We start from the raw sequence: 13694 nt of genomic DNA on the forward strand, positions 1-13694 counted from the left end.
GAAACTCAAAACTTGATTTGTCCCTTACTTTGGTTATATCACAAGAAACCTTCACCAGGTATACCGTTAAACAGTTTTATTTCAAACACAAGAAATAGCTTCACATGTCTGGCATTAACACAGTAACTAACTTCTGAAGAAAAAGGAAAGACAAAGAAACATTCTTCACTGAGTGAAAGCTCAAACAAACTGAGTTCCAGAAATACCAGTCACAGGATGAATCCTGTAGTCTGTATGAATGAAGTTTGTTATAATGTCACTAACTCCGTCATTTTCAAAAGGTGTAGCAACAACAGAATATCAAGTCCTCTCCCCTCGGCAGCGTCCCATTGGTTAATTCCCACTTCATGGTGACGGCGGAGAGTAGAAAAGCTGAGCGTGGTAGCGCGTCGTCTAGGCAAGGTGTTCCTGATTCGGCTGGCTGCGCTGGAAGTGCTGGCGCGGTCCTAAATAGTCGGCTTGGGGAATGACACTTCCGTTTCATTGGCTCAAACGTACTTTTGCCGGAGACAGGAAATAGTTCGGCCTGCGCGCGCTGTTCGAGTCCGCGAGCGCACCTTGGAGCTGCTGCTGTCCCGACCACAGGTGTCGCCTTGTGTTGAGGAGCTGGCAAGCTGGTTGGATTGAATATCCACCTCGCGCGAACTTCGAGTACTGCCGCCTTGATGTATGTTGTACGGTTTTCTATTGGTAAATTATTGTTGTCCACTTTGCTTATCAGCATCAACTGTCATGTACAGAACTAGTGCCGATTGCAATTCTTTGATCAATCATGTCAAAGGCTTCTTCGAACACTCAAATAACTTCTGTATCTTTCTCATTACTCTATTTTTAACATTCGTGTCATTCTTGTACCCTCAACATTCTCTCGCAAATGTTAAATTTATTAATTCTCTGCTTGCACTCCCGCAACATCCATAACCAACTCTGTCCTCTAACTGCTGCTGTTCGACTCACACTGAAGTGGCATCCCTTCAAATGGTTTCCTCTGCCTGCGTTCCACGCTGTGCTCACGTGACCAGCATGCAATAAAGCATGTGCATTTCTGGTGATCGCCACACTATCGTAATATTCATCTGAACAATTCCTTCCCTTAATTGTACTTTTATAAACAGCTACATCAATGTGGCAATGCGGCCAGTGATATATTAAGATATTCGTTTACATGTAAAGATTCTGTATCATTCATGCATTAATAAAAATATACGGCGACGTCTGAGGTGTCCGAGGATATGATAATCTTACAGTTTTGCAAAGAATACCCTCCGCAGTATTTCCCACATCTCAGTACCTACAAATAGCCCACATCATATCATGCTCATAACAAAGAGAATTTACTTTCAATCAACATCATCTTGTAAAAAAATATTTAAGTTGTTAAATTGTAAATATTTTAACGCAGTGGTTGAAGAGTGGCAATTTCATATCTGCCAGTCCAACGCCACAGAGGGCTGTAAATGGAGTTAAAGAAAGACAAAAAATATTAAAAACTGTACTCATTCAATCGTCTCGCTCCGAGGATAGCCAAAAGATAGGCTACATGCCATAAATCTAAAGGATTATTCATTACACCAGGTAAGCTGAAAATGAACGACATAATACTAGGAGAGAATGTCTAATTCTGTTGATATTTGCCGGCCGCGGTGGTCTAGCGGTTCTAGGCGCTCTGTCCGGAACGCGCGACTGCTACGGTCGCAGGTTCGAATCCTGCCTCGGGCATGGATGTGTGTGATGTCTTTAGGTTAGTTAGGTTTACGTAGTTCTAAGTTCTAGGGGACTGATGACTACAGATGTTAAGTCCCATAGTGCTCAGTGCCATTTTTTTGTTGATATTGGTTGATGTACACCACGAGACGCTTTTATTCCCAGCAGCTCCAGGAGTTGGACAAAAATATGTAACACCGAGAGGATGTTTGCTTGATTATAAACGCAATTGCTAGCCAAGACTGCAGGTTGCGCTGTTGTAATTGACCACAGACTACATGTCAGCTACTACCTGCCTTCCGCATGGAACACACCTATCTCACCACTGACTACTAGTGATACACACATACGGTTGCTGTCAACAAGTATAGGCCTGAAGATGATGATGTAAAAACATCGAAACTAGTTGCCGATAAAACCAACACCTTAACACAGATGGAGCAATTTCGCCATTTTTAACATGTATTTTACTAGCTGACGTCCCAAGTCGTCCGTTTCAATTATGGACATACGAAGACAGACCATACCTGTGCAACGTCTTCAACACATTGCAAGTGTCAGTCGTTGTCAGAACAGTGTCTTTGTAGTTCTGAGTCCATTATGTCGGAGATCAGTGAATTCTACCTTTATTAAATTGTTGAAGCCCGTATGATGTGTGCTAACCTAACCAGGATAGTCGAAGTGTTTGATGTTTCAAGAGGCACCTTACCGCAGAATTATGCCGCACACAGGGAAAGCGGGAAAATATCATCCGCTAAATCAAAACCCGAAAAATGTGTATGTTGAATGATCGTGACGGACCGTCAGTGAAAAGGATTCTGACGAAAAGTAAGAGGACGACAGCTGCGAAAGTGATCGTAGACTTGAATGTTGCACTTGCGAACCCTGTCAACACCAAGGGAGCTCCACAAGCAGAGAGTCTAGCGGTTCTTGGCGCGAAGTCCGTAACCGCGCGACTGCTACGGTCGCAGGTTCGAATCCTGCCTCGGGCATGGATGTGTGTGATGTCCTTAGGTTAGTTAGGTTTAAGTAGTTCTAAGTTCTAGGGGACTGATGATCACAGTAGTAGAGTCCCATAGTGCTCAGAGCCATTTAAACCACAAGCAGAGAACTGCAGGGTGAGCTGGAATTCCAAAAACACTATTGAGTTATGCAAGCCTTCGTAATAGGAAAGCGTGCTGCCAGAGCCATAAAACCTGGACTATGAAACAATGGTAATGTCTTTTATAACACTGTATCCAGCTTCTGGCCGAGTTTACTTCTCAAGAGTGGAGAACGGCGGGCGTTTGGTGACGACTTGGGTAGTCATAAGGTGGTATAGCATGGATAACATGGTTATTGTGTAGGGTCGCATTATTGTCAAGGATTATGTGAGCGTTTTGTCTTTCAGGGTCCATCCAAGTGTACTATTTTTGTTCCCCTATGGTGATGCTGTGTTCCAAGACGACAGGGGCCTCTGTTCACACAGCTTGCATCGCCCTGGTTTTGTGAGTTCAAGGATGAATTATCTCCTCTCCTCTGGTCACCAGGTGTCAATATTATCGAGTCTTCTACATGATTACTCTGCAATTCACATTTAAGTGCTTGGCAGAGGGTTCATCGAAATACAATCATACTATCTGTCTACCATTCCATTCCCGAACAGCGCCAAGGAAAAACGAACACCTAAACCTTTCTGTTCGAGCTCTGATTTCTCTTATTTTATTTTGATGATCATTCCTACCTATGTAGGTTGGGCTCAACAAGATATTTTCGCATTCGGAAGAGAAAGTTGGCGACTCAAATTTCGTAAACAGATCTCGCCGGCCGGCCGCGGTGGTCTAGCGGTTCTAGGCGCTCAGTCCGGAGCCGCGCGGCTGCTATGGTCGCAGGTTCGAATCCTGCCTCGGGCATGGATGTGTGTGATGTCCTTAGGTTAGTTAGGTTTAAGTAGTTCTAAGTTCTAGGGGACTGATGACCACAGATGTTAAGTCCCATAGTGCTCAGAGCCATTTGAGCCATTTGAACCAGATCTCGCCGCGACAAAAAATGTCTTTGCTTTAATGACTTCCATCCCAACTCGCGTATCATATCTGCCACACTCTCTCCCCTATTACGTGATAATACAAAACGAGCTGACCTTTTTTGCACCCTTTCGATGTCCTCCGTCAATCCCACCTGGTAAGGATCCCACACCGCGCAGCAATATTCTAACAGAGGACGAAAGAGTGTAGTGTAAGCCGTCTCTTTAGTGGACTTGTTGCATCTTCTAAGTGTCCTGCCAATGAAACGCAACCTTTTGCTCGTCTTCCCCACAATATTATCTATGTGGTCTTTCCAACTGAAGTTGTTCGTAATTTTGACACCCAGGTACTTAGTTGAATTGACAGCCTTGAGAATTGTACTATTTATCGAGTAATCGAATTCCAACGGATTTCTTTTGGAACTCATGTGGATCACCTCACACTTTTCGTTATTTAGCGTCAACTGCCACCTGCCACACCATACAACAATCTTTTCTAAATCGCTTTGCAACTGATCGGATGACCTTACTAGACGGTAAATTACAGCATCATCTGCGAACAACCTAAGAGAACTGCTCAGATTGTCACCCAGGTCATTTATATAGATCAGGAACAGCAGAGGTCCCAGGACGCTTCCCTGGGGAACACCTGATATCACTTCAGTTTTACTCGATGATTTGCCGTCTATTACTACGAACTGCGACATTCCTGACAGGATATCACGAATCCAGTCGCACAACTGAGACGATACCCCATAGGCCCGCAGCTTGATTAGAAGTCGCTTGTGATGAACGGTGTCAAAAGCTTTCCGGAAATCTATGGTCTACTTTGGGGAGAAGGGTGCGTTATCGCTAACTTCCTGAGCTTTCCACATTTTTCAGGAAGAATGGTATGATATTACCTTGAAAACCATACAGAACTTGTATTTATCCATCCCGAGACTAATGGAAGCTGTTTCGAATGACAATGGCTTCCCTCCACTGTCTTAGGCATAGTAATGAATTTGGTGTGTCCATATTTTTGCCCATCCCATGCAAGTGCCTTTTGTGTCAACAGGCTATACCGTGCTTACCTTCCCGACAGCTGGGGCCTCTTTGGCCCCGAGCCTGCGCAGTAGCGCGGCTGGAAGTGGTGGTGGGGACCGTCGGAGCGCCTCGTAGAAGCTGGTGGCCGCCGTCTGCTGCTGTTGCTGTTGTTGTTGTTGCTGCTGCTGCTGCAGCTGCTGCTGATGGAACTGCTGTAGCTGCTGCTGCAGCTGGTGCTGCTGTTGCTGGTGGTGGTGGCCGTGGTGGTGCGAGTAGCGCGAATGCGACAGCCGCTGCGCCGCCCTGCAAGCAAACGTGTACATTGGCTGACGGTCATAAAGGCTTGTTCTCCTGCAAATACCTATATTCACTACAAGCGCGGCGGACAAAATAATTAGTCACCCCGCAGCAGACATTGCAATAATATCTCCATCCTTGATAATGGCCTCAATTTGGCGAGGATCAGAGGCCACAAATTTCCTGAAAGAGGAAAAATGCTACTATCAGAGTACAAAAAAGGTTAGTATACTCCTGTTTAAAAGATTCTGACTGAAAAGTTGGGGAAGTGGCCGTGCGGTTAAAGGCGCTGCAGTCTGGAACCGCAAGACCGCTACGGTCGCAGGTTCGAATCCTGCCTCGGGCATGGATGTTTGTGATGTCCTTAGGTTAGTTAGGTTTAACTAGTTCTAAGTTCTCGGGGACTAATGACCTCAGCAGTTGAGTCCCATAGTGCTTAGAGCCATTTGAACCATTTTTTTGAAAAGTTGGGTATCAGCTGTCTCATCCTACCTTCCTCATCACCTTTACAATTTTTCCCAAATATTTTGGCATGTAAAACTCATTTGCGCTCTTTTTGACATGCAACTTATCTCTCACTCCTACAAGTTCCACTAACTGTAATCCGCTCATATTAATACACACCCAATTGGTCATTCTCACTCACTGATTCAGCCCAATTCATTACCATTATCTCTCTGTGTCTCTCTGTGACTGTAGCCTGTCTCACAGCGACTGACTCCTTCGTTCTGTCCTTCTACTACTTCTGTCTCCTATCTCATTATCTCCCTCTTGCTCTCTCTTACTGTTACTATCTCATTCATTCCGTCCCACTGCTGCAGTCTCTCAGTGTCACTATCTCTCTCTTCTTCACTGTCACTGTCATACACTCTGTCTCTCATTATCACTGGTTGTCAGAAGTTTCCACTTTCTCCTTCTCTTTATTCCTCTCGCAGTGATACTGCCTCCTTCACTGTTTTCCAAGCACTGTTCAGTCACTGTGAACTACGTTCCACTGGGTCTCTGTTGCTTTCTTTCTCTTACACTGCCACTGTCCCCTCCACTCTTTCTATACTGCAACCACAACGACAGTCTGCTGTCTTCTAGTATTTATTACTTCTCAGTCTCTTTCACACTGCCTTTACCACCTTCCCTGTCAGCATATAAAAGCGCGAACATGTACACATGCCAAAATTCGTTGGAAAATTTGTAAAGGTGCTCAGGGCGGTGGAACTAGGCAGCTAGTACCTCACTTTTCAGTCAGAGTCCTTTTAGCAGGGGCATATTCATCTTTTTTGTGCTCCGATAAGTGTATTTTTCGCTGATTCCCTTACAGCAGGGCATGTCACTCATCTGAAAAGCGCTTCATGGGCCAGTCAAATTCTGATAATTTAGTTATGGGAACTGAAATAACGCAAAACTAATTTTACATCTCTGAGCGGATTTTAGGTGCACAAAAATTGTACGTGTGGTTCTGTGCTATAACATGGGGTTCCCAGAAGCCTTCTGACGATAACGGAGACACTTTACAGCATTTTTCTCCGTGATACGTCACTTTATAAACTATGTTTACTCCTCACATAGGATTTTACGTGCGTATTTTACGTGTGCAAGTAGAGCAAGTTTGAACTTGTGTATCTCGGACACGGATAAAGATGTCAAGAAAATTTTCAAGATTGTCTGAGATTGAGTTCTTAGGAATATATCGTAAAAATTTCAGGTATTAGCAGTGCATAGCGGGTTTGGAATCCACAACGTCTGGCCTCGGCAGCCAGAGACTGTGGTCACGCGTATGTGAGTAGCGTTTGCGTGAGTGTGTGTATGTATGTTGTCTAATTCGGATGAAGGCCTTTTTTCCTGAAAGCTTTCCTGTTTGACAGTCTTTTTGTTGTGCCTATCTGTGACTCAACATATCCGCTACATGGTAAGTATCACTCTATCCTTTTCATAACATTGTATTTCTTCCTCAACATAGTCACCCTGGAAACGAACACGTTTCTCCCAACGAGAGACCAGCTTGTTGACTCAGTCACAGTAGATGTTTGGCTTTGTTGATGTAACCAAAACCTCACCACTGCTTCCACCGCTTCATCACTATCAAAGTAAAGTCCTCGAAGATGCTCTTTAAATTTTTGAAACAGCTGAAAATCGGATGGAGCCAAATCTGCACTGTATGGTAGATGATTGATGTCGCGGTGCTCGTGTGTGGTCTGGAATTTTCTTACTGAAGTTGAGGGTGCCCCATGTGCGGACGAACTCTTCGAATTCGTGCTTTGAGCGTTCTGAGCTGTTTCTCACGAACCGACATACTCGTAGTTACGTCACACACCGCCATATTACAGGTTATAATTCGGAGGCCCCTAGCGGCCCCTGCACCTTACGTCAACAAAGCGGGAAAGGTGACCGAATAATATGCATGACATGCAATACATCAGACGATATTAAGAAAAAGCATAAAAATTTCATAGGCATTATTTTCCAGCACGTCCTCGTATCTTGCTATAATTCATGTAGTAAGAGAGACTCCAATCTGGAATTGCAGCATACCTTCCTCTTTTCTGCAGTGGTTAGTACGTTTTGCCTTAGGTGGTAGACGGGAAACCGCACATATGATGGGATAAAAATAAATAAATAAATTTAAGCGTCATTCGCGACCTAGCCAACTCCGACCATTGTTGAACGTTGTGTTAACTGTCGAGGCTGATTTTTCTAGAGGCGACCGTACTATTTCTTACTTAAAAAAAGGAGAAGAAGGAGGCAAAGAGAGAACTTAATGCAACAATCAAAGGACATCGCCATTCGCGTTCCGCTGACACGAAATAGGTGGGAGTCAAGCTTGATCGAACCCTTGCCTGTAAGGAACACGGAGTGAGTGGCAAAAAGGAACAAGGCGCCAGAAAAAAGGCTACATTTCAAGGCTGCCTTTAGACGGAACAACATAATACGAAAGTTGATAAACAGGAAATTGAGAGCACGACACACAGTCCTTCGTACGTCTGCTCTAACTTCGCGTTTTTTCGCCGCATAAAAAGCGGCCGTAGTCTGGAGAAAAACTAGTCATGCAAAACAAGTGGATGTTGCCTTGAGCGAGACAGGGCGTATCATTACAGAATGTCTTAGCCCTACCCCTGTAAATCAAGTCTATCAGCTTACGGGCATATCTCTCCCAGTAGTACGGAAAGGGCGCCTGTGGAGGTTGAAAAACAAATGCAAGAGACAGAACCCAGACACGCTACGTTCGTGCATATTCCTCTGCCGCTAAGATACAAAGAGACAAGGAAGACTACCTTACAATCAACCAAAGCAACTTCATTAACATCTAATAAAAGCCGAGTAGAAAGGTGGCGGAACTCATACCCAGTAGGCATGTGGAACAACGCGAAGCAGGAGTTTTCTTGGAATTTCGAACTCCCTTAAACTACCTGGATAGTGCTGACTCACCTAATGAAGGACGTAACCCGCAGTAAAGAAGAGTCGGAGAAAATGGGCTACATTAATACTGCTGAACGCCGTAACTGTCGAAACTACAATTTCTACCCCAGTTGCTAATCTGTGGAAAGCTGGATGAACTATGTAGCTTGGTCGACTTGATTACAGCAGATGACGAGGCTATTCAGGTTGCTATATTCTGGACTTATTTTCGAATTTGAACGCCCGAAGACCTTGGTGAACACCACTGTCATTACCACCTGATGTGTCATAGTGTTATTTAATATGTGTGAAAGTAGACTCTCCCAGAGTGTGCTACTGACCAAAAGCCAGAGTTTTCAGCTGGGTGGCGGTGTTCAAATACCACGACGTTCCGTAAGCTGTCACATACTTATAATCTTCTGGCGAAGTGTCGAGATACTGCGGAAGCCGTAGAGGAGAGTTGCCTATATTGCGTGGCCTTCTAATTTGTACCACAGCTATAAAATTCCTACCTCTTGTACTGTCCGACGTTTAATTACGTCAGCGTGAACTACGTGCTTCTTGGAACCATATTATCAGCTGTGAGTTTTGTGTCTTGAGGATCAGATCCTCTGAAGACAGCATTGATTTTATTGTAGTTTCTATCTAATTTCTTGTGCACATGGTGAAGAGAATTGCTATTATGAGGTAAGTGGCAACGTAATGTTTTATTTATGGGTGAATACGCATGGAATAACTTTAGTTTTCAGAGAGACATGAGTCTGTATTCGTTGTAGTTCGTTTGTAGGAAACTAACAAAGAGAAAATGACGACGTTGACTAAAATGTATCGCTCTAAGTTTCCTATATTGTAGCGTTACAAATTAAGAAACTTGCTTGTGTCATGAGCTTTAAAAATTATTTTAACACTGTCAGTACAACATAATGTTTATAACAGTGTGCTGTATTTTCTAATACATTCTTTCTGCAAAGTGATTAATTAAATAATTATTTTTTACTACACCATGGCAACAGAAGGTGTTATAGAGAGTGTACGACAGATGAATAGCATTCAACTGTAACAGCATCTCTAAATGGGAATCATGGATTAAATGACTGAGTAAACATGTAAAATGTGACTAAGGCAACGACTGAGAGGCATTCTGAAAATGGACACAAAAGTGCAAAAAGGGATTTAAAAAATTTTGGCCACAGTATAGTGTTTTCTAACGAAGCTGAAAACGAATTGGAAGAACATGTTCTTATATCTTAAGAGATGATGTTCGGTTTAATCATATCAGGCCTAAGAAAACTCATGTTCGAAACTACAGAAAGAAACGGATTGCCCTCTAATATCAATGCAGAAGAACAAGTGGGAGACAAAAAGTAGGCTAAAGGTGTCCATCCAAGAAATATCACCGAATCCGAGGGAAATGATGGAAGCTTCAAGCAAAAATTCAAGGCACAACCAAACCGTCTGTGAACTGACGAATAGCCGGCGCAAAAAAATAGAAGTCAAGCGAATCAAAGGAGAAGAAATCTAGAACTACAGTTTCACCTGTGAAAAGGAAGTGGTTTTGAGACTGCGGGTAAGTAACCTCAGAAATTCGTTCGTAAAAAGGAGGATTGGATTTAAAAGATCTGCTAGGAAGATCGCACGGAGAAAAAGGAAATGCAAATTGTGCATTAAATGGAAAGTGTGCAGGAGTAGGGAAAGGAGCGAAAAAGCTATAATTTATTGCTTGTCACTGGGATGCAGAACTAAAATGTGGGGCCGGCCGAAGTGGCCGTGCGGTTCTAGGCGCTGCAGTCTGGAACCGCGAGACCGCTACGGTCGCAGGTTAGAATCCTGCCTCGGGCATGGATGTGGGTGATGTCCTTAGGTTGGTTAGGTTTAACTAGTTCTAAGTTCTAGGGGACTAATGACCTCAGAAGTTGAGTCCCATAGTGCTCAGAGCCAACTAAAATGTGGAACATTCCCTTAAACTTAAGCTAGTACATATCTTGAAGCTAAGGGACATACTTTATAAGGGTGGTACCATTAACGCACCTACTGGTACAAGTTAGGAAATCAGATTCCTAGTTTGTACCACTTTCAGATGTTTAGAGAGTTAAGTGTAGTGTCTATTTTTCTCGGGATTTTCTTTAAATCAGACAAGCACAACATGCTTCAGTTAAGGATGGTATTGTTTACATAATTCTGTAACATACTTTATACATTATAATAAATAAAATCCGAAAGTGGTACAATTTAGGCAACTGTTCCCTAATATTTATACTAGCACTGTGCCTCCCTCCACCTGGCTACAGGTTGCTGGGCTCTCTCTGGCCGGCGATCGGGGAGAGGGTGAGGATGAGGTTACAGTGGTGGGGGTAGTCGACGCGCCGTTCGCATCTCTGCTAGGGCATTCCGGATGCGCCATCTGCATCTCTGGGTCTGGGCATTCCGGGTGCGTCTTGCGTGCTGGATTGCGCAGGGTGCGTATTGCTGCTAACGCGGGATGACATGACATACGCAGTTGATACCCTTCGCCACTATTAACGAGATTCCCGTGAATCCTTATTTCAGTAGATTCCTTTATAGTGCTGCCTTAATGGTCAGTTTTGCTCGGCATAGTCAAAGGTATGGTCTTCCTTGATGCTATAATCCGCTATTGCTGATTTCTCTTTGTGTCCCAGTGATACATGACTGAAGCGTTCCTCACGCCGTATAGAAATATAACGCTGTGTTTGCCCAGTGTATTGGTGACCACATTCGCAGGTGTTGGTGTATATCCCACGTACGTTCAGTTTTAGTGGGTCTTTCGCTGAGCCAAACTACTTTTTCTTCTTAGGCGGCGATAGGAACGCGGATTTTAAGTAGCCTTGCAGTTCTGCCTGACAGCGGTCCCAAGCGTGGAAGGAAGAGCGAATCTCTTGTCATCTGCCACCTCTTCCCTATTTGCTGCGTTTTCTCATTTTTTTGCGGAACACCGCGAATTGGTCTTCCGTAAAATCAGTAAACCGTTCGAAATCCTCTACTCATTCAATCAAGTGAACATACTGGCACCGAAACGGAAGAGAGAAGGCCGAAATACTGAATACGGTCTTCCGAAATTGTATCAAAGTGGAAAATCCCAAAATAGTCCCTCCTTTCAATCATCGTTCGATCGTTGAAATGGCAGATATTGAGATAACCGATCGTGGAATAGAAAAACAACTACATCAGAACTAGATGAGATACCTATATGAGTCTACCTATATGATTATGTGAAAGAATTTGCTCTCCTTGTAGCAGCAGTTTATCGAATATCGCTGGAGCAAGAAAGGGTATTTAGCGACTGAAAAAAAGGGCAGGTCGTTCCCGTTTTCAAGAAGGGTCGTAAGGCAGATGCCTACATCGTTGACGTCAATATGTTGTAGAATTATGGTCAATGCTTTACGCTCAAGAATTACGAACTTTTGGAGTACAAAAATCTTCTCCATACAAATCAACATGGATTCTATAGACAGAGATCTTGCAAAAGTCAGCTCGCTCTCTCCTCCATGAGATCCATAGGCCGCAGACAACGACGTTCAAGTAGACGCTGTGGTCTTGATATCAGGAACGCATTTGACACCGTCGCGCACTGCCGATAGTGAAAAACGTATGAAATTAGCGAGTATCAGACCAGTTTTACGTTTGAAGATAGAAATCATCATGTCGCTTTTAACGGAGCAAAATCGACAGATGTAAAGGTAATTTCCGGAGTACCCCAAGGAATTGTGATACGACCGTTATTGCTTACACTCTATGTGAATTATCTACTAGAAAGCGTCGGAAGTCTTTAAAACTGTTCATACATAACGCAGTTGTCTATAACAAAGTAGCAACTCTAGAATACAGAAACGACTTTCAGAATGACCTGAAGAGGATAGGTGAATGGTACAGCGACTGGCAGTTGACGCAGAACGTAAATAAATGTAACATATTGTCCACAGGAAAATAAATCCATTACTGCACGGCTGCAGTATTGATGAGAAACTGCTGGAAACATTGTCTACCTCAAAATATATATATAGCGACCTTTAGTGGAATGACCACATAATACAATGTAACTAGGCTCTTTATGTTGGTGACGCCACGTAGCGCTCTGTACGAAAATCGCTGACTGCGCGCTGTCTGCAGTCTGTGGCTGGTTGGACTCATTATTGGAATATTCGCTAGCGTAGTGTTGGGCACTTGGACGTGAACAGTCCGTAGCGTTTTGCACTCGTAGGTGAGCCGCCAGCAGTGGTGGATGTGGGGAGAGTGATGCCTGAGTTATGAGTCTGGAACCGTGCGGCCGCTACGGTCGCAGGTTCGAATCCTGCCTCGGGCATGGATGTGTGTAATGTCCTTAGGTTAGTTTGGTTTAAGTAGTTCTAAGTTCTATGGGACTGATGACCTCAGAAGTTAAGTCCCATAGTGCTCAGAGCCATTTGAACCATTTTTTTTAACACTATTAAGGTAAATACATTGTTCTCTATCAAAATCTTTCATTTGCTAACTATATGCCTGTCAGCAGTTAGTGCCTTCAGTAGTTAGAATCTTTTATTTAACTGACAGTATTGGCGTTAGCTGTATTGCAGTAGTTCGAGTAACGAAGATTTTTGTGAGGTAAGTGGTTCATGAAGGGTATAGGTTATTGTTAGTCAGGGCTATTCTTTTGTGGGGATTATTGAAAGTCAGATTGCGTTGCGCTAAAATATTGTGTGCGAGTTTAGAAATAATCAGAATAAGTAAAGAGAAAATAGTCTGAGTACGTTCAGTTTTACTCAGCTGTTTCGTTATCAAATAACGTAGAAGTTTACCAGCACATTCTTTCTTTACATTCAAAGTGAAAGTTTCAACAAATGATAGGAAAAAGCAGATGTCAATCTGAGATTCATAAGATGAACCTTAAGGACACGTAAGTCATCCACGAAGGAAGTGGCTTCCAAGGCGCTTATTCGACTGGTTCTTATTATTCATCAATCTGGGACCCTTACCTGATAGGACTGATAGGAGAGATAGACAAGATCCAACGAAGAGTGGAGCGTTTCGTGAAAAGATCGTTTAGCCTGCGCGAGAGCATTACAGAGACGCTCAAGAAACTCCAGTGGCAGACATTACAAGAGAGGCGTTGTGCATCACGGAGGGGTTTTGCTATTGAAATTTCGAGTGAGAATTTTCCGGGAACATGCGGTCAACATATTACTTCCGCCCACATATGTCTCGCGAACAGAAAACAAGAAAACTTGAGAAATTAGAACTAGTGTAGAGGCTTACCGGCAAAGGTCTTCCCACGCACCATTCG

At 43.6% G+C, this 13694-nt stretch overlaps 1 protein-coding gene across 1 annotated transcript in view; it reads right to left on the bottom strand.

Moving 5' to 3' along the window:
- Positions 1 to 13694, bottom strand: part of LOC124620107 (kinesin-like protein KIF26A) — a 455794-nt gene that overhangs the window by 162274 nt on the left and 279826 nt on the right. Inside the window, exon 3 of the mRNA XM_047146776.1 lies at positions 4780 to 5035. Coding sequence (XP_047002732.1) covers positions 4780 to 5035 — 256 coding nt within the window. The remainder of the gene's footprint in view (positions 1 to 4779; positions 5036 to 13694) is intronic.

Source organism: Schistocerca americana, chromosome 6, assembly GCF_021461395.2.
Source record: "Schistocerca americana isolate TAMUIC-IGC-003095 chromosome 6, iqSchAmer2.1, whole genome shotgun sequence".
NCBI classification, from domain to species: Eukaryota; Metazoa; Arthropoda; class Insecta; order Orthoptera; family Acrididae; genus Schistocerca; species Schistocerca americana.